Below are 22084 nucleotides of genomic sequence, written 5' to 3' on the forward strand. Positions count from 1 at the left end.
CCTGTGTCATGCCAACAGTAAAGCATCCTGAGACCATTCATGTGTGGGGTTGCTCCTCAGCCAAGGGAGTGGGCTCACTCACAATTTTGCCTAAGAACACAGCCATGAATAAAGAATGGTACCAACACATCCTCCGAGAGCAACTTCTCCCAACCATCCAGGAACAGTTTGGTGACGAACAATGCCTTTTCCAGCATGATGGAGCACCTTGCCATAAGGCAAAAGTGATAACTAAGTGGCTCGGGGAACAAAACATCGATATTTTGGGTCCATGGCCAGGAAACTCCCCAGACCTTAATCCCATTGAGAACTTGTGGTCAATCCTCAAGAGACAGGTGGACAAACAAAACCCCACAAATTCTGACAAACTCCAAGCATTGATTATGCAAGAATGGGCTGCCATCAGTGAGGATGTGGCCCAGAAGTTAATTGATAGCATGCCAGGGCAGATTGCAGAGGTCTTGAAAAAGAAGGGTCAACACTGCAAATATTGACTCTTTGCATCAACTTCATGTAATTGTCAATAAAAGCCTTCGACACTTATGAAATGCTTGTAATTATACTTCAGGATTCCATTGTAACATCTGACAAAAATATCTAAAGACACTGAGGTAGCAGACTTTGTGAAAATTAATATTTGTGTCCTTCTCAAAAATTTGGGCCACGACTGTACAGCTGATTCTCAAGATCTTGCACACTAATGAGATGATATAAAGCCCACACTACTACACTGTCTGAGTCAAGGACTACATCCAATACTGGGTGGGGTGAATATATTGTATATGACATTTTTTTGATAAATAGTAATCACTGCAGCTAATGTAGAAGGAAAAGCTGTGTAAATTTGCAAATACTGTGCCAAATCATATGTGAAAAAGGCAACAAAGATGCAGAATCTGACCAAGTGCATAAAGTTCCCTCAGCGCTCACAACAAACAACCTCTGACAAAAGTTTCTCTACTTCTATTCGAGGTGAAAATTATGAATCAGACACGTTATCGATAGCAACAGCTCATGGTCCTCCTGGAATCAGGAGTTTATTTTGACTCAGTGGAGGAACGTAGTCAGAGAAAGGCTGATGCTCACAGTCAATGTGTATTGGAAGAGATTTCTGAATGTCCTTCGCCCAGCATACACCCCTCCAACCAGCCATGCTTCATCTACCCATTTTCTGGATGCAGAGTTCAACAGAGTTCAAGGTCAAGCAAATCATAGAGAAAGCAGACTGCATTACAATCATCTCTGATGGGTGGTCGAATGTTCGTGGGCAAGGAATAATTAACTACATCTCTCAACCAGTATTCTACAAGAGCACAGACACAAGGGACAACAGACACACCGGTCTCTACTTTGCAGATGAGCTGAAGGCAGTAATCAATGACCTTGGACCACAGAAGGTATTTACACTGGTCACAGACAACGCTGTGAACATGAAGGCTGCTTGGTCTAAAGTGGAGGAGTCCTACTCTCACATCACACCCATTGGCTGTGCGGATCATGCATTGAATCTGCTCCTCAAGGACGTCATGGAACTGAAAACAATGGATACACTCTACAAGAGAGCCAAGGAAATGGTTAAGTATGTGAAGGGTCATCAAGTTACAGCAGCAATCTACCTCACCAAGCAAAGTGAGAAGAATAACAGCACCACATTGAAGCTGCCCAGCAACACCCGTTGGGTCGGTGGTGTCATCATGTTTGACAGTCTCCTGAAGGGGAAGGAGTCTCTCCAAGAAATGGCCATATCACAGTCTGACGATATGGACAAGAGGATCCTCCTGGATGATGTATTTTGGGAGAGAGTGGTAAGCAGCCTGAAACCTATAGCAGTAGCCATTGCACAGATTGAGGTAGACAATGCCATTCTGTCTGACGTTCAGACTCTGCTTGCAGATGTAAGAGAAGAAATCCGTACTGCCCTGCCCACTTCACTTTTGCCCCAAGCAGAGGAAACTGCAGTTCTGAAATACATTAAAAAGCATGAAGACTTCTGCCTGAAGCCCATACACGCCACAGCGTACATGTTGGACCCCAAGTATGATGGGAAAAGTTGAGGCTTTTTGAGCCTGACAACGAGCCATCCGCAACAAGGTTGGAAAGGGACAGTGAAGATGAGGCCTCAGAGTCTGAGGTTCAAGAGGTGGACATTGAGGAGGTCCAGGGAGAAGACATGGAAGCCTGAGAGGAAGACAACCAAAGCTTTAGTTTAGACTATGATTTTACCGATGTATGTTGAAAACGTTTTTGGGAGATGCGATGGATCATTGGGGATCATTCAATATTCCCATTTGTTGTAGAGTGAAATCATTCCATGTGAAGAGTCAACTCATTTAATTAAAGTTCAATTCGCAACTAAATGTTTTTTTTCTATTGGAAGGACTTAAAAATGTGCAATTATGTCTACTTACGATAAGGTAAAAGGTTAATGTTTCTGGTCGCCATATGATATGGTAAATACACTGCTCAAAAAAATAAAGGGAACACTTAAACAACACAATGTAACTCCAAGTCAATCACACTTCTGTGAAATCAAACTGTCCACTTAGGAAGCAACACTGATTGACAATAAATTTCACATGCTGTTGTGCAAATGGAATAGACAAAAGGTGGAAATTATAGGCAATTAGCAAGACACCCCCAAAAAAGGAATGATTCTGCAGGTGGTAACCACAGACCACTTCTCAGTTCCTATGCTTCCTGGCTGATGTTTTGGTCACTTTTGAATGCTGGCGGTGCTTTCACTCTAGTGGTAGCATGAGACGGATTCTACAACCCACACAAGTGGCTCAGGTAGTGCAGCTCATCCAGGATGGCACATCAATGCGAGCTGTGGCAAGAAGGTTTGCTGTGTCTGTCAGCGTAGTGTCCAGAGCATGGAGGCGCTACCAGGAGACAGGCCAGTACATCAGGAGACGTGGAGGAGGCCGTAGGAGGGCAACAACCCAGCAGCAGGACCGCTACCTCCGCCTTTGTGCAAGGAGGTGCACTGCCAGAGCCCTGCAAAATGACCTCCAGCAGGCCACAAATGTGCATGTGTCAGCATATGGTCTCACAAGGGCTCTGAGGATCTCATCTCGGTACCTATTGGCAGTCAGGCTACCTCTGGCGAGCACATGGAGGGCTGTGCGGCCCCACAAAGAAATGCCACCCCACACCATGACTGACCCATCGCCAAACCGGTCATGCTGGAGGATGTTGCAGGCAGCAGAACGTTCTCCACGGCGTCTCCAGACTCTGTCACATCTGTCACATGTGCTCATGTGCTCAGTGTGAACCTGCTTTCATCTGTGAAGAGCACAGGGCACCAGTGGCGAATTTGCCAATCTTGGTGTTCTCTGGCAAATGCCAAACGTCCTGCACGGTGTTGGGCTGTAAGCACAACCCCCACCTGTGGACGTCGGGCCCTCATACCACCCTCATGGAGTCTGTTTCTGACCGTTTGAGCAGACACATGCACATTTGTGGCCTGCTGGAGGTCCTTTTGCAGGGCGCTGGCAGTGCACCTCCTTGCACAAAGGCGGAGGTAGCGGTCCTGCTGCTGGGTTGTTGCCCTTCTACGGCCTCCTCCACGTCTCCTGATGTACTGGCCTGTCTCCTGGTAGCGCCTCCATGCTCTGGACACTACGCTGACAGACACAGCAAACCTTTTTGCCACAGCTCGCATTGATGTGCCATCCTGGATGAACTGCACTACCTGAGCCACTTGTGTGGGTTGTAGACTCCGTCTCATGCTACCACTAGAGTGAGAGCACCGCCAGCATTCAAAAGTGACCAAAACATCAGCTAGGAAGCATAGGAACTGAGAAGTGGTCTGTGGTCACCACCTGCAGAATCACTCCTTTTTTGGGGGTGTATTGCTAATTGCCTATAATTTCCACCTGTTGTCTATTCCATTTGCACAACAGCATGTGAAATTTATTGTCAATCAGTGTTGCTTCCTAAGTGGACAGTTTGATTTCACAGAAGTGTGATTGACTTGGAGTTACATTGTGTTGTTTAAGTGTTCCCTTTATTTTTTTGAGCAGTGTATATCCAATGCAAAAAACATCTACATTTAAGTGGTATTAATATTAATTTGCATATATTTCCGTTAATTCCCATATATTCTTGTTAATTCTCACAGAGCGTTTACCCCTGAAAATTCCCAAAATGTGCAACCCTACACACCATCTCTACTTAGGATACCATCGCTGAGGGGTAAGAACAGTGGTTGGGCCACCTTAAGCACACAGAAGTAAAGTCCTTGATAAAAAGGCCTCAACCATAGGCCAGTTTTTCATGGTTAGACCCAGACAGCCTGGCCTTCAACCCTACATTAACCTAGCTATATGTTTCCTTCACTTTACACCGACGGATCCTCTTCTTCAATCTTTCTCAATTGTGTCAATGGAGCAAACAGAGAATTCATGACCCGGCTAACAGTGCAGACAAAACTCAACCATTAGTTATCAAAATAGAGGTTCATATATACACACACACCGTATATGCAAGTAACAAAGTGCATACTCACGTCTTTATGTTGTCATGGTAAACTTTTGTATCCGATGGCTGATTATATAGGGGCTAAGAAAAAGGGGGGGTGGGGGGGGGGGGGGTAGAAATCACTCTAAGTAATGACTATCATTAGCTACTAGTATTATAATAGCTCAACTCATTGCTACCATATGCAGTTTTTCAAAGAACCTTATCTAGGAAACAATCATTCAACCATTGAAAAACCCCTCAAACACCTACCAGTTCAACCTTAGGACCAAGACCTTCGAATATCTTATGGGCCTCTTCAGCTTTTTTCTGAAATGTAATAAAACACACAATATGATAATAGTTAGGTCTCAAAATAATAGAATCCCTTCACTCAAAGTAGTAGTCCTATGTGATTGAACACGCAATGTGGCCTGCAGGCTCTGTTGTTCCGTGTGTTTAATTACAGCTGCATAAACTCTTACCAGCGTAGGACAATTACTATTTGGACACATTAATTTGTTAAATATCTTCCCTTTCTTCCCCTCAACTGGGTACAATTATATAAAAGAAACGCTTCAATATTTTAGACTTCCCAAGCGTCTGAACTCTAAAAATACCACATCTTTTTTCCCAGGGAGCACTGTGCAGCGAATCTCCCTGCCCAAAAGAGGAAAGCCAAGGGAGATTGTCGGGCAAGGTTATAAAACGAGTTTCAATAAGAAGCTCAATCAGCTAAGCGAGTGACCGAATAAATGTGATCTCCATGTACTGTATTTCCAAACTATTTTACATAAGTAATAGGAACGTGTCCATCTCTGAATTCTTTTTGCATATTGTTTGCTTGTGATTTTTTGTGGTTTCTAAGCTTTTGTCCAAATTACACATAAAGAATTGAGAAGCGACAGTTGTTTGAAAAGCAGACACACAATACAAAGACCGAGAAAATAGTGTTCCGGTAGAGCATAATTAGTAGACCTTGGCAATAGTGACCGATCACGTATCACACAAGACTGTCAACTCTGTAAAAAACAACCTAAAAACACATGTTAATTCTTTTTTAAACAAATTATCTTTTCATAAAAACTCTGCCCAGATACTGCTGTGGCAGATAACCAAGACCACAAGGGGAATGTTCTACGTGGCCCGTAGCTCTGCTCTCACAGGCTGGGCTGAGGAGAAGCTTTCCTGCTAAAAGGGTTAATGGCTGCCTGAAAAGGATGCAGTGCAGACACAACCAAAAGTAACCTCCACACACAGTCCCTCCCTCCCTTTCCCTTCTGCTAAGAAACACAAGATGCACGCAGTCTGTGGCTGTACTCCTTTGCTCAGTCGGGGGATTGCGCAGGAGCAGTTGGCACTCCCTCGCATGCTACCTGCCTCACCTGGGACCACTTTAGAGATAACCGTTTTTCTACAGTAAAAAGACTACAGTAGCCACTAGGATGTAGACAAACAAGGCAACCAAGACTGCAGATGTATAACATAGCATTTATATAATGTTTAATCATAATTTAAATGATTAAACATTTATATTATGTAATAAAGTTTATTTTCATTTCTATTTCATAATGGAGCACTTTGTTAGTAGCATGTATTAAATCATATGAAATAAAGTCAATCAAATAATTTGACTCACCCACATCATTATACCTGGATGCAAAAGCATCAACTCTGAAACAATTTTATTCGTTTGGGCTAATGGCTAATAGCTTCTACCTGAGCACATGGCACGTGGTAATTGCATGCAATTCACATATTCCGTATAGATGGCGATAATTAGCATAACACGCTGTACTCAATTCTTCTTCCCTCTTTCCCATTTGTTCACTGAGCAGCGTTCCTGCGTGAGTCAGGCGGGGGAGAGCTACTATAGCGCTGCGCAATTCACGGCCATGTCCCGGACCCAGGCGGTGACTCCACTTCCGGCGGCTTAATTTTTTGGGAGAGCTGGGACACTTTCCTGTTTTATACGCACCCTTTCTCTCTCAATATGTCGTCTTGCTCGCTGACAGAAATGCACACAAGCAAAACACACACATACAATTCACACACACACAAATCCACAGGGACTGTCTTGAAAAAATATCAATGATGCATGAACAACAAGACTTAACGGAATCCTGGATGACATTCAAGCCTTTCTAGCCCTAGAAACTTATACACAAGCATTGTAAGATTTAAGTATTGTTATGCATTGCCCCTCCAGATTCATAACTTTTAGCATGTATGGAGTAGATAACAGTACATCGTGGTAAAACCACCAGACACATGGAGAGTTGTCTGTAGTCACATGTATAGTAAAGGTGGAGTGCAGCATGTGTACAGTAGAGGAGGATTCCCTGGTAAACCCACCCTGTTCTCGTCATAGATGATCTGGACAATGCTGCGGTGCTTGTTGTGTTCCTGTGGTATGGGGGGAGGGGTCACTGGCTTTTCTGGCTCCACTGGCTTCGCTGCTTCCTCCTCCAGTTGTTGCTAAGAGACAACATCAACACATTACCTCTGTCAATAAACGAGTGTGTGCTCAGACAAACACACACAGGAAAATATTATATAGTAAACTTCCTCTCCTCCATAAATTATACTATAAAATTAGGCATGGGTTTCATGCTGCATATTCACGTTTTCTAATTCCACCTCGATTCAGCTAATGGTGGTGGCTGGACAGGAGGACAAGGCTCAGTGTTAATCTGATTCCAATCTCTGATATGTGAGGCTCATGCCGGATTATTCCCCACCCACTTGTTTTAGGGCATTTATTTTAAGAGCTCTGTAATGGAACTGATAATGGCTGATCTTATGCACCATCTAAGACTGTTGACTGATAGTTGAACTTGTAGTGTGTGTCCAATAGTTGAACTGGTGTGTGTGTGCGTTTACATGCTTAAGGTTAAGTAAACAACCTGGTTATAGTAAGCCGCCTGAGATTAGAGGCTCCTGGAATACCTTGAATAAATAAAATAGCAGAAAATCCTGTGAAAAGCTTCAGGGAAACTTAAAAATGGACTTTCTCCCAAAGCCAAGCGCAGTTTACCTTCCTGTCTAATGAGTAGGGATTCCAAAAAGATGTTTTTTTTCTATCCAACTACAAAAAAAAAAACAATTAAGCAAGTTAATGCTCACTTCACCAGGTCAGGACAGGAAGAGCGCTTGACATAGCAAATAATCCCACAGGCGGGGGGGGGGGGGGGGGGGGGGGCAACCTGTAGCTCTGCCTGGAGATGAGTGGCCATCCCTGAGACGACAAGCTAACCTGTGGGGCTTAGCTTAAGGCCCTTTAACCATGCCTGGCTCACTTCCAACAGAGACTGGTTCATTTCCACCTCCTTGTCACTGAGACGAGACTTTTCACTTAGTTATAATATCTTGTGAAATATTTGTATTAGTAGGCATGTATGCATGACAAAAATAAATTTGTTTATGCTCAATCAACATTCCATCAGATGTAATTTTGATGCATTTGGTTTATGGGCACTGTTTAAATCAACTCCAATATTTATGCTATTGGCTAGAGCTCCAAGATAGGAAATCTTTCTTATCGACACAAATCACAGAATATTATTAATTTAAACAGGTCTGGGGCAGGCTAGTAAAGTGTGTCACGTAACAATGGCCTAAAGCACCTGCTTCTTCTTCAGCTTGAAGATCTGCTGCTCCACTTTAGCGATCTCTCTGTCCACACGGTCCATGCTCTGGATCAGCTCCTCCTTGGACAATCTGGAGGGCGAGCTGTCAGGCACCTCCCCCACATGGTGCAGCCCTCCTGGGGCCTGGGATTCAGCTTTCATGCCACTGAACTGGGTCTCCTGGAACACAGACAGAGAACGTGTGAGTCCACTGCAGTCAACGGAGGTTCAATACATTGTGCATGTTTGAGATTGACTACATTGTAGTCGGAATGCACAGAGTCACTGACGGACTGTACAGAATCTACAACTCAACTTGAACCCCAAATAAATCATTATGTGATCAAAATGAGCCATGCTGTACCTCACCTTGCTGAAATTGATACCCTCAAACATATTGAAAGTCATTGAGGGTTTAATACATTGCTTTAGCCATTGTTTTCTATGTCTTTATTAGAACTAGGTAGATAGGCGACGTGCACCTTCTTGACCTCCCCTACGTTGGCTCTGAGGCTGTCCTGGACCTGGTGGGACTGCAGGGGTAAAATGATGCCCCCGGGCAGGGCACCGCGGGCGAAGTGGGCCTCCGAGACAGTCTCCATGCGGGGCCGCTTGGCCTCCAAAGCCTCGTGGCCGTCAGCCTGCTGCTGGGAGGTGACACTGTGGAACTGCTGCTCGTAGCCATGACGTCTCTCTGGAGGCCTGGAGGGGGAAGGTAAACATCAGATCACACACACTCCTCCCGATACAGGAATAACATCTATAGTGACTACCTTCACAATAACATCTATGCTAGGGGTGCTCAAGTATTATTTGAGAAAGTCCGGTAACACAAATTTCCTAGGTGGCAAAAGTCCAGATGGATAGTCATTCATCAGCGTAGCAACAAATCCCAACCCATGCTACCCCAAACTACTCACACCTCTTGTTTGCAGATTTTTAAGTTGTTGTTGCAATTCTACATATTTTTCATGTCTAATGCATGTTAATATGATACCGAGATGCAAAAAATTTTGGTCGACAGTTGTCTGATCTTCCAACTATTTGATTGAATTTTCACATATATTTTTCCATTTATAGACACATCCTATGAGTTTATCAAATCAACCTTATGCACCGAGATGGTCTGATGCTTTAAGCGCACCGCTTGATGAAATAATGAAGAGGGTGTCCGACTGCAATTGACTTGATTGTGCTCAGATTTGCTGCGCGATAGATAAAGTTACCAAAAATCCCTCATTCGTTTAGGAAAAAAATTCCCTAAACCCTTGCGCTCTTTACGTGACACATGTATGCGTCGCACGCACGTGACCAATACGCCCTGACCTAAAGCATATCATAATCATCTATTATGCACATAGCAACACGGTCTAGGAAAAGGCACCAATTCAACAGCGCATTGATGTTTCAGAACCGCGGACAGCGACCGCTATCCAACATGGGAAAAGGGGCATTTGTTCTAAAATAATATTTGTATTATTGTGGTACCATTGTCCTTACGTAATATCACCATATACAATTTCAGTAGCACGTCTCGGTGATGGACCGCACCATCCCCACAATGGACAGGCGAGAGTCAGACCGGTGTCTTGTACATCATAAAATAGAATTTTTGCTACTGCTCGACTAAATTAATATCGGGTGACCAACAGCCTATCGACCAGTTGACAAAATGGGGTGAGCCCTAGAAGCCGCATTCCGTATTGACCCTGTTCTGAGTCAGGATCCGGAACTCAGAACAGGGTTTTATGCACTAGTACATTCTATTGCAGGGATGTTCAATGTCGGTCCTGCAGGGCCGAAACACTTCTGGTTTTCATCCTTACCTTCAAAAACGTGGGACACCAGGTGAGTGCAAATAAAAAACAGAACTGGAATTTAACAGCGCTGCTCTATAGGATGGTTTCCCAGACACCAGATAACGCCCAGTACTAAACTAAAAAGCATGTGGAGGCTCTCGATTGAAAGTACTTCTTAGTCCAAGATTAGGCTTAATATGGGTCAGAGAAACTGGCCATATGAGTAGATCTTGTCTTTTGTGCTACTTTTAGGATAACTGAAAAATCCCAGAAATTACTGTCATCATCCCCCCAACAGACTATAATAACAGGCTTTTGAAGCGGAGGTGGCCGTTGGTATCGGTAAGTACCTCTCAGTTCCAGGATGGAATTCCGAAAGCAAGGAAGGCCTTCGTCGACCTTGCTGGTCCTGCAGGTGACCTCGGTAGTCCGGGACGGTGAACTCCTACACACACACACAGTAAGCAAACTATAATAACATGCTGGTTTAGACTAGAGCCAGTTGCACAGTGAATAGGGCAGGTCTGCACAGCCACGAGACACAGCCTGTTGATCACACATGGCATGTCAGAGCAACAACACATTTCACCAAAACAGCGCTATTTCCCAAACCAATCAATAATTCAAAACAAAAAAAATGAAGATAAAACTACTTGTAGAATAGAATGCAAAAAAAGAAAAAAAAGAAAGCCCAGCATTGCAGAATCCCTCATGTTGGATTGCAAAAGGGAGGCAGAGACATTTATGCCTATGATACACTATCAAAGGGGAAACATCTCTACTTGATGATTATTAACGATTTACACAAAAGTCTTTGTCCAGCCACCGCAGAGAAGCAACAATACACTACATCAATGAACACGTCCTCAAGCACCTTTTTACCTCAGTCAAACTAGAAATCTAGTTTTATTGCTTTCAAGTGAGGAGAGTGGATTGATTTAAACCTGTTTTTTTTTTGTTTTTTTAAAGGTTAAATGCATCCGTTTTTATCTAAATATCAAATCATTTCTGGGTAACAATTAAGTACCTTGCTGTGATTGTTCTCAGCAAAGAATTTCTCAAGCAATAATTTAGCTAGGACTGTGTGCGTGATCTGAGTGGGGAGGGGAAAACCAAAAACTGCTGGCAGAGAGGTTTGGAACTTTATTGATCTATTAACTCCTTTATGATGACACCATGCAGGCAAACTGTATCCCACCACAACAGGCAGACATTTCAGGGGGTCTTTTCAAACAGCTCTTACACTAAAAGGGCATTATCGTAATTTTCACATTATTCCAACCGCATAGTATAATACACAGGAAATCACATTTGACTGCACTGGGCCTTTAAAGGCTTCTATCAGGGAGTAATTAGCATTTCATGCCCTTATGCTATCAGCACACTGTGACCTACAAACAAACCAGAGCATGTCAATGCACTTAACAGAAAGTTCAGCCCTACCTAGACCAAACATTTCCTAAAACAACTTATTTTTTCCACATAGTTTGTAAAAACAGAAATGTACCATTGACCAGTAATCAAATCAACCTAACAAACATTAAACAACCTTTGTGATCATGTTGCAATAACTGCAAGGAAAACCTTGTGCATCTCTCAACTTTGTCAGACCAAATGCTAACTAATTAAATAGCAAAACAGTTAGTGTCTGCACAAAACAACAAAAGATAGGCATTTTAATATATTCTCCAATTACCCAACAAATGGTCATACACACATGCAGAAAGTTCCTTTCCATGTAAAAATATCAGGCATTGATGATTATGTTGCAGTAAATGTTGGCCTCTGTGTGAAACAGTTCATCAAGCCCTGAGGAATGCACAACACTGAGCAGAGATAACCAAATTGATTTATAGCCATGGAAATCCAGCGCTTTCTGGAGTCTTTCATCTGACCAGGGGGAAGTGGTGGAGAGAAAAACACTCAACACTGCATAGCTCTGGTCTGGCTAGATACATGCTAAACTTAGCTAGAACAGTGGGTTCTGGGCATATTCTAGGAGAGATAAAAACAGTGAAGTGTTCAGAAACACGCACACACCTCTTTATAGGCTGCAGCTTTTTGTAGTTCTTTGCCTATCCATGCAAAAACATATGTTTTACACACTGAGTAATTTTCATAACCCAATGACTAAAATAAAAACATTCTCAGATAAAGTCGAAAGGGTCAGAGAAATCTGACCCCCGATAGGTACTTAGCACCTCGGCCCAGAGTGTCGGCTGTTAACGTCCCTAATGTGAACAACAAAGTTAAAAGTGTACTACGCTGAATTTGCACCACCATTTCCCGTTGCTAAAATTCTAAACAGTTCCCCTAATTTAAGGTAGTGACAAAACAAACAAATAGAGAATTTGTTTTTTTATTTTTTATTTTTTATTTCACCTTTATTTAACCAGGTAGGCTAGTTGAGAACAAGTTCTCATTTGCAACTGCGACCTGGCCAAGATAAAGCTTAGCAGTGTGAACAGACAACAACACAGAGTTACACATGGAGTAAACAATAAACAAGTCAATAACATGGTAGAAAAAAGAGAATCTATATACAATGTGTGCAAAAGGCATGAGGTAGGCAATAAATCGAGTAATTACAATTTAGCAGATTAACACTGGAGTGATAAATCATCAGATGATCATGTGCAAGAAGAGATACTGGTGTGCAAAAGAGCAGAAAAGTAAATAAATAAAAGCAGTATGGGGGGTGAGGTAGGTAAATTGGGTGGGTAGTTTACAGATGGACTATGTACAGCTTCAGCGATCGGTTAGCTGCTCGGATAGCAGATTTTTAAAGTTGTTGAGGGAGATAAAAGTCTCCAACTTCAGAGATTTTTGCAATTCGTTCCAGTCGCAGGCAGCAGAGAACTGGAAGGAAAGGCGTCCAAATGAGGTTTTGGCTTTCGGGATGATCAGTGAGATACACCTGCTGGAGCGCGTGCTACGGGTGGGTGTAGCCATCGTGACCAGTGAACTGAGATAAGGCGGCACTTTACCTAGCATAGCCTTGTAGATGACCTGGAGCCAGTGGGTCTGACGACGAACATGTAGCGAGGGAAAGCCGACTCTAGATTTGATTTTGGATTGGAGATGTTTGATATGAGTCTGGAAGGAGAGTTTGCAGTCTAGCCAGACACCTAGGTACTTATAGATGTCCACATATTCTAGGTCGGAACCGTCCAGGGTGGTGATGCTAGTCGGGCGTGCGGGTGCAGGCAGCGAACGGTTGAAAAGCATGCATTTGGTTTTACTAGCGTTTAAGAGCAGTTGGAGGCCACGAAGGAGTGTTGTATGGCATTGAAGCTCGTTTGGAGGTTAGATAGCACAGTGTCCAAGGAAGGGCCGGAAGTGTACAGAATGGTGTCGTCTGCATAGAGGTGGATCAGGGAATCGCCCGCAGCAAGAGCAACATCATTGATGTATACAGAGAAAAGAGTCGGCCCGAGAATTGAACCCTGTGGTACCCCCATAGAGACTGCCAGAGGACCGGACAACATGCCCTCCGATTTGACACACTGAACTCTGTCTGCAAAGTAGTTGGTGAACCAGGCGAGGCAGTCATTAGAAAAACCGAGGCTACTGAGTCTGCCGATAAGAATATGGTGATTGACAGAGTCGAAAGCCTTGGCCAGGTCGATGAAGACGGCTGCACAGTAATGTCTTTTATCGATGGCGGTTATGACATCGTTTAGTACCTTGAGCGTGGCTGAGGTGCACCCGTGACCGGCTCGGAAACCGGATTGCACAGCGGAGAAGGTACGGTGGGATTCGAGATGGTCAGTGATCTGTTTGTTGACTTTCCTTTCGAAGACCTTAGATAGGCAGGGCAGGATGGATATAGGTCTGTAACAGTTTGGGTCCAGGGTGTCTCCCCCTTTGAAGAGGGGGATGACCGCGGCAGCTTTCCAATCCTTGGGGATCTCAGATGATACGAAGGAGAGGTTGAACAGGCTGGTAATAGGGGGTGCGACAATGGCGGCGGACAGTTTCAGAAATAGGGGGTCCAGATTGTCAAGCCCAGCTGATTTGTATGGGTCCAGGTTTTCCAGCTCTTTCAGAACATCTGCTATCTGGATATGGGTAAAGGAGAAGCTGGGGAGGCTTGGGCGAGTAGCAGCGGGGGGGTAGGGGCTGTTGGCCAAGGTTGGAGTCGCCAGGAGGAAGGCATGGCCAGCCATTGAGAAATGTTTGTTGAAGTTTCCGATTATCATGGACTTATCAGTGGTGACCGTGTTACCTAGCCTCAGTGAAGTGGGCAGCTGGGAGGAGGTGCTCTTGTTTTCCATGGACTTTACAGTATCCCAGAACTTTTTGGAGTTAGAGCTACAGGATGCAAATTTCTGCTTGAAAAAGCTGGCCTTTGCTTTCCTGACTGACTGCGTGTATTGGTTCCTGACTTCCCTGAACAGTTGCATATCGCGGGGGCTCTTCGATGCTATTGCAGTTCGCCACAGGATGTTTTTGTGCTGGTCGAGGGCAGTCAGGTCTGGAGTGAACCAAGGGCTATATCTGTTCTTGGTTCTGCATTTTTTGAACGGAGCATGCTTGTCTAATATGGTGAGGAAGTAATCACGATGGGGTTGAGGTCAGGGCTCTGTGCAGGCCAGCAACCGAGGACAGACGATTTCTACGCGCTTCAGCGGTCCCGTTCCGTGAGCTTGTGTAGCCTACCACTTCACGGCTGAGCCGTTTCCACTTCACAATAACAGCACTTAGTTGACCGGGGCAGCTCTAGCAGAGCAGAAATTTGACGAACTGTCTTGTGGGAAAGGTGGCACGTTGAAAGTCACTGAGCACTTCAGTAAGGACCTTCTACTGCCAATGTTCGTCTATGGAGATTGCATGGCTGTGTACTCAATTTTATACACCTGTCAACAGGAGTGGCTGAAATAGCCGAATCGACTAATTAGAAAGGGTGTCCACAGTTTTGTATATATAGTGTATTTCAGTACACTCGTAACAACTTAAGCATTACAACACTTTAATTCGATAAAATAACCTCATGTAACAAATAACCCTATAATTTTTTTGTTGACCAAATTCGTCACTCTCACTGACCTCCATACAAAAACTCCTTGCTTGGTGAGCAAAAATACACCACCTGCTGAAGAGTTGGCCTCTCTCTTCTTCTCTAATTATAGTGATCATTTCAGCATTAGGCGATAAATCGATTGATCATTATAACCACAAGTGCACTGTAATAATACTAAAGCAGCCAGAGTAAAAAAAAAAAAAAAAACTGTCTTGAGAATAACTCAATTGTTGTACCTTTAGATCAAGCCAGTGGATACTCTCATGCTTTCACTTAAACACATGAGAAGTCTGCCTGATTCCAGAGCAGATCCCAAGGCATGTCTCATCTTGAAATCTCTATTTTCCATTATATTATGGATTCAGCATTAACATGCAATAGTGAATCATTTGCATGGAGAGAGAGGAATTCTTGCTAGGTGTAAAAAAAAAAAAGTTTAAAAGTTTAAAAGATGCAGTGCAGTGCCACCATTAAGAGGTTTGAGAGAGTAATGAGCTCAGTTTCTTACCTGTTGGTGGCGTGTGGTGCTGAAGGTGTACTGGACAGAGTGTGATGGGTAGAGGCTCTGCTCACTGCTGAAGCTGCCCTGGGTAGGGGGATAGCCCGAGCTACTGGACATCCTAGCTCCGGGTTGAGCCGGGCGGGCTGTTGCTGCACTGATCAGGGGCTCTGCTGGAGCATGGCTTGAGACCCAAACCACCTGACGTAGGACAGATAGAGGGACACTAGTGTTGCATGGTATACCGAAATGTCGATACATTTTCAATACTAGAACATGAAAAACGGTTTGGTACTAGAATGTTACTTTTGATACTTCTGTCAAATGTGTCTATCAGTGCAGCCGACCCCTTATTATACTGCACATCGTGCCTGCCTACTTACTCATTGCTAGCCTGCACAGAGTCTGGGCGGGTGCATGTTAACTACTGTACAGCATGTGTGGGGAGCTAACACACTTGAATAATATGCCACTGCACGTAGAAATGTCGAACCTGTTAATTACTGTTCACAAAACAATGTCCATACAGCCCAGAACACTTTACAATGGAAGATGATACCGGTAGCTTCCAGCTTAGAAGGCTAACTTTCCTTGCTAGCTGACAGCTAAAGCCAACATCAATTCACTACCCTAGTACCTTGTTTGTGATACCATAATGCTAAAAATGCAGATTTCAAAGCTGATTTCCACCAAACACTTTATTCATTCACTTACTGCGTCTATCACCCAAAGATTATCTATTGCCTCAGCACAACGAATTCCTCGTGAATGATGTAACTATTGGTTAAAAAAATTCAATGAGATACTTATATGCAATGCTGTTGATCTGTACAATGCCACCACTATACTTCACTGTAGGGATGGTGCCAGGTTTCCTCCAGACGTGACGCTTGGCATTCAGGCCAAAGAGTTCAATCTTGGTTTCATCTGACCAGAGAATCTTGTTTGTCATGATCTGAGTCTTTAGGTGCCATTTTGGCAAACTCCAAGTGGGCTGTCATGTGCCTTTAACTGAAGAGTGGCATCTGTCTGGCCACTCTACCATAAAGGCGTGATTTGGTGGAGTACTGCAGAGACGGTTGTCCTTCTGGAAGGTTCTCCCATCTCCACAGAGGAACTCGGGAGCTCTGTCAGAATAATCATCGGGTTCTTGGTCACCTCCCTGACCAAGACCCTTCTCCCCTGATTGCTCAGCTTGGCCGGGTGGCCAGCTCTAGGAAGAGTCTTGGTGGTTACAAACTTCAATTTAAGAATAATGGACACCACTGTGTTCTTGGGGACCTTCAATGCTGCAGACATTTTTTGGTACCCTTCCCCAGATCTGTGCCGACACAATCGTGTTTCAGAGTTCTACAGTCAATTCCTTCAACCTCATGGCTTGGTTTTTGCTCTGACATGCACTGTCAACTGTGGGACCTTAACCTGTTTGGGATAGCCCCCCTTTTTCTCAATTTCCGCCTGAAAACATACCCTAATCTAACTGCTTGTAGCTCAGGCCTAGAAGGAAGGATATGCATATTCTTGGTATCATTTGAAAGGAAACATTCTGAAGTGTGTAAATGTGAATTGAATGTAGGAGAATATAACACAATAGATCTGGTAGAAGAAAATACAAGGAAATCAGACGTTTTTTGTTCTTTTACTGTTGTTGCATCTTTAAAAATCAACAAGAGAGGCCAAACATTCAGTTATGATACTGGGGATCATTTCAAATGAGAACATAGGTAGGCAACATTATTTTACCAAAGTTACAGATGGATACATTCAGGAATGAGTGAGGTACATGCCATTGAGCATGAGGTCAACCAGGTGTCCCTCACAAGTTTCCCAAATGTACCCAAGTGGCCGAATTGGTACAATGATACAATGATACAAAACAATTATTCTAACATACCCCAAAAAATATATATTTGAAAAATTCAAGAGAAAAAAATGAATATTTCAAAAAAATAAAATAAAAACAAGGGGAACTATTTACACTTTAAATGTTCAATCATGTGAAGACTCTCTATCCTCTAAACAATGTTGCGCTCCTGATGCCATATCCCATAGCAGTCTCTCTCTGGTGTGAAACAGAGGGTCACAGCACAGGTGGTGCAGGTGACAGGGGACTTCTTGTGGCACAGGGCACAACGAAGCCGCCCTACTGTGCCCCTTTTTCCCCGAGGCACATCCCTGCCTGCAATGATGAACTTCAGCATGTGCGTACCGCTGGTTGGAGCAGAATGGACAGAGGTAGAGGGGACAGAAGGTGCTACAGTGTTCTTGCTGTAGTTAGCAAGCTCCTGGATGAGCTGCTCCCTAAAGGGTAGCTGTGAGATGGGGGGCTGTCCACAGTTCTTGGCCATTTCCTTCTGGAGGATGAAGGAATTCACCACAGCAATGTCAATAAAATGATAGAACAGCGTTTTGTACCATTTCATGGTCTTGTGAAGGACATTATAATATCCTATCAGTGCATCCGATAGGTCTACACCCCCCATGCTCTTGTTGTAATCCCTCACAGCATCTGGAATGGGGACATTTCTGGCAGTCCAAGCGCCTGTAGGACCTTTCAAACGTCGAACGTGATCCCCACCGAACGACTTGTGAATAGTGGAACACATGACTACCTCTCGAGTGTCCATCCACTTAACAAACAGCAAACCATCTTCACGGATCCATCTCATGGTACCCCGCTCAGCCCGCTTAGGCATGTCGTTTACCCTGGTTTTTGGAAAACCCACTCGGTTGGTCCGAATGGTGCCACAGGCCCACATCTCCAGCTTCCTCAGGTCTGTGAACAGGGTAGGGCTTGTGTAGAAGTTGTCTACAAATAGTTTGTAGCCCTTCCCCAGCAGCTGGAAATCTAATAACTGCATCACAGAATCATAACTGAGTCCCTTACCGCTCGCACAAGTGTTCTTCCCCTCATAGACAAAAAAATTGCACGTGTATGCACACGCAGAATCGGCCAAAACAAACAGCTTGTATCCCCATTTTGTCAGTTTGTTGCGCATGTACTGTTTTAGGCCAATTCTGGCCTTTGAGGCTACCATTCTCTCATCTATGGAAAGGTTCTGGGCGGGCTGAAAATAGGTCTCGCATGACTCAACGATATCGTGGTAGAGAGGTTTGATCTTGCAGAGCTTATCAAACCCTGCTGTGCCTCGTTTCGCCTCGTTGTCCTTATCAACCTCTGGGTCACTAATGTGAAGTGCCCGTGAAATTGTCAGAAACCTCTTACAAGACATGACCGTTGAGGGGAAAGGCAGTTGATAGAGGGGTGCAGTTTTCCAGTAGTCTTTCAGGGTTTTCAACTTTACCAGCCCCATGTAAATGACCATAGACAGGTAGCAAAACAGATCTGAAATGGAAATGTCCTTCCATGCCTGTCTTGCCTTCCTGCTTCTTAGCCCCATATTTATTAGTGTTCATCACCAGGGTATCAACAACTGCCGAGGTGAAGAACAACTGGAAAAGTTGCATGGGGCTGTATTTAGAAGTTGGGTCCAATTGAGGGCCTACTGGGCGTTTTGGGCGGAAAAGTGGAGGTGGTGGGGCCACATCCTCCTCAAGAACAGAGTGCCAACGGTCCTCCTCCGCTCTGGCAGGTTCCACGCTGGACGGTTCCACGCTGCCCTTCCTCCGCTTCCTTGACGCCGGCTTACCACCCCTTGATGGCCGGGCGGGGGTAGGTGTGGTGCCGGATACAGCAGGGGTCCAGCTGGATGGACCAGCTTCAGTGGGGGATTTGCACCTTGGCTCCCAATCAGAATCGCTGGGACTGTGAAATAAAGACAGACACATATTATATATACACAATTTGTGACCATGGTGAGGTTTTGTCCATTGCATTATGTGTCTGTATAATTTTTACTTATTATAGAAGCACAATTTGTGACCATGGTGAGGTTTTGTCCATTGAATTATGTGTCTGTGTAATTATTACCTATTATAGAAGCACAATTTGTGACCATGGTGAGGTTTTGTCCATTGAATTATGTGTCTGTGTAATTATTACCTATTATAGAAGCACAATTTGTGACCATGGTGAGGTTTTGTCCATTGCATTATGTGTCTGTGTAATTATTACCTATTATAGAAGCACAATTTGTGACTTTATATTTCATGTCCTAGTCATATTTTTATATAAGGCAAATAAAATACAAATATCTCAAACAACTCAAATGAATTATATTTGATATTACTAATTCCAAACAACGTTACTCACCGATCCAAAACTGGGTCTTCACCGTGTAGAAACATGTCTTCAAATTCTGAATCAACGGATTCAATCTCACTGGAATCAATTAGATGTTCACTTTCACTTTCACGGTCTATTTCACCAATTATATCGTGCACATCTGTGTACTTGGTCTTGGTCTTTGATTTGGCTGATTTATTTGCCATAATTGTGCCTTGAAAATGCTAAAAAAAAAAACTTTTGCGGCGCGTAAAACGGCGAGCTCCTTCTTGTCTGATTTTCAATGGGGAATAGCTGCGTGTACGCATGGCTTTACAACGAAGCCTATTATTTCCGGGAAGAACCATTTGATGTCCCCATGTACCTCTGCTCATTGGCTATCTATCCAGCTAGATTTCAAGAAGATCAGTGGTCATTGGTCCGAAATACAGTCAATCAACGAAGAACAGGTCAATCGATTGGCGCGTAATGACGCCGTTGTTAGGTGTGTTCAAATCAAATTTCTTCGGTCAATATGTCCCGGGAAAAGAACCATGAAGTTTGGTTGTTTTACTAACAAACAGAGGATTGTAATGAAACCGAACTTGACTTGATAAACGTCCCTTTAGAGTGAGGAATTACAATGAATGTTACGTCCAAAGTTGAAGGACGCTGAATTTTCCACACAAGCCGTTCACAAAATGTTTCGTGTTAGGCTATAAAAATGGATTATATCGATCAAAAAGCCACTTGATTGTTTCGTCGTGACCTTTAGGATTGCCAAAAGAAGAAAATTTCCTAAGGTAATTGATGATTTTTATTGCTATTTCTGACTTTCGTGACTAATGTACTTTGTTGTAACTGTACCTAATGTGTTGTTTACTGATCGATAATCGCTTTTGCAGTGAAGCTTTTTGAAATCGGACATATTGGCTAGATTAACAAGAGGTATAGCTTTGATATGGTGTATAACACTTCTGATTTAATTGAAGCTAAATATTTATAATTATGACATGTTGCCATTTTTTTCTTTTTTTTTGTGAAACGTGCCGCTAGCGGCACCCCAATCCTAGACAGGTTAAAATAGACAGGTGTGTGCCTTTCCAAATAATGTCCAATCAATTGAATTTACCACAGCTGGACTCCAATTAAGTTATAGAAACATCAAGGCTGATCAATGGAAACAGGCATAGGGCTGACCCCAATTAGTCGACTGGTGGATTGTTCGGTTGTGTCTTTTGAGCAGTAACACAGTCACAAGTTTGGACACCTACTCATTAAAAAAATGTGTTTTCTTAAGTTTTACATTGCAGAATAATAGTGAAGACATCAAAATTATGAAATAACTCATATGGAATCATGTAGTAACCAAATATGTCTGTTTTACATCCATTGAGAATGACAATAGCTCCCCAACACATGTGAAAAATCTTTCCAAGTCTCTTTTAGATAACCACTCAGTGTGAAAGGGAAAAATGTGATGCTCTGATCCAGAGGCAACTTCATAAAATAGGCCTAGATGATTACTTCTTATCAGTGCATGACTTGGACAGAATTAGGTTCCGGTACTCATTGTGGGTGCTGGTACTGTTTATATTTACAGTTGAAGTCGGAAGTTCACATACACCTTAACAAAATACATTTAAAATCAATTTTCACAATTCCTGACATTTAATCCTAGTAAAAATTCTGTGTCTTAGGTCAGTTAAAATCACCACTTTATTTTAAGATTGTGAAATGTCAGAATAATAGTAGAGAGAATGATTGATTTCAGCTTTTATTTCTTTCATCACATTCCCAGTGGGTCAGAAGTCAAATTACTCAATTAGTATTTGGTAGCATTGCCTTTAAATTGTTTAACCTGTCTGGCTCCGGCGTTCCGCTAGCGGAACTCCTCCCACATTCCACTGAAAAGGCAGAGCGCGAAATTCAAGATATTTTTTAGAAATATTTAACTTTCACACATTAACAAGTCCAATACAGCAAATGAAAGATACACATCTTGTGAATCCAGTCAACATGTCCGATTTTTAAAATGTTTTACAGCGAAAACACCACATATATTTATGTTAGCTCACCACCAAATACAAAAAAGGACAGACATTTTTCACAACACAGGTAGCATGCACAAAGCCAACCTAACTAACTAACCAAGAACCAACCAAACTAACCAAGAAACAACTTCATCAGATGACAGTCTTATAACATGTTATACAATAAATCTACGTTTTGTTCGAAAAATGTGCATATTTGAGGTATAAATCAGTTTTACATTGCAGCTACCATCACAGCTACCGTCACAAATAGGACCGAAGCAGCCAGAGTAATTACAGACACCAACATCAAATACCTAAATACTCATCATAAAACATTTCTGAAAAATCGATGGTATACAGCAAATTAAAGACAAACATCTTGTGAATCCAGCCAATATTTCCGATTTTTTAAGTGTTTTACAGCGAAAACACAATATAGCATTATATTAGCTTACTACAATAGCCTACCACA

At 43.1% G+C, this 22084-nt stretch overlaps 1 protein-coding gene across 7 annotated transcripts in view; it reads right to left on the bottom strand.

The window, feature by feature from the left end:
* LOC129868313 (nuclear receptor corepressor 1-like) overlaps positions 1–22084 on the bottom strand; it is a 121391-nt gene that overhangs the window by 81603 nt on the left and 17704 nt on the right. For all 7 annotated transcript variants that reach the window (XR_008761743.1, XM_055942181.1, XM_055942180.1 and 4 more), the window contains exons 2-8: positions 15421–15612; positions 10240–10334; positions 8573–8792; positions 8088–8270; positions 6817–6939; positions 4735–4791; positions 4511–4563 (exon numbers count right to left, since the gene is read on the bottom strand). Coding sequence is in view for 6 of the 7 variants with exons in the window: in XM_055942181.1 (XP_055798156.1) it covers positions 4511–4563; positions 4735–4791; positions 6817–6939; positions 8088–8270; positions 8573–8792; positions 10240–10334; positions 15421–15531 (842 nt within the window). In the remaining variant the exon portion in view is untranslated. The remainder of the gene's footprint in view (positions 1–4510; positions 4564–4734; positions 4792–6816; positions 6940–8087; positions 8271–8572; positions 8793–10239; positions 10335–15420; positions 15613–22084) is intronic.

The sequence above is a fragment of the Salvelinus fontinalis genome, chromosome 13, assembly GCF_029448725.1.
Source record: "Salvelinus fontinalis isolate EN_2023a chromosome 13, ASM2944872v1, whole genome shotgun sequence".
NCBI lineage: Eukaryota > Metazoa > Chordata > Actinopteri > Salmoniformes > Salmonidae > Salvelinus > Salvelinus fontinalis.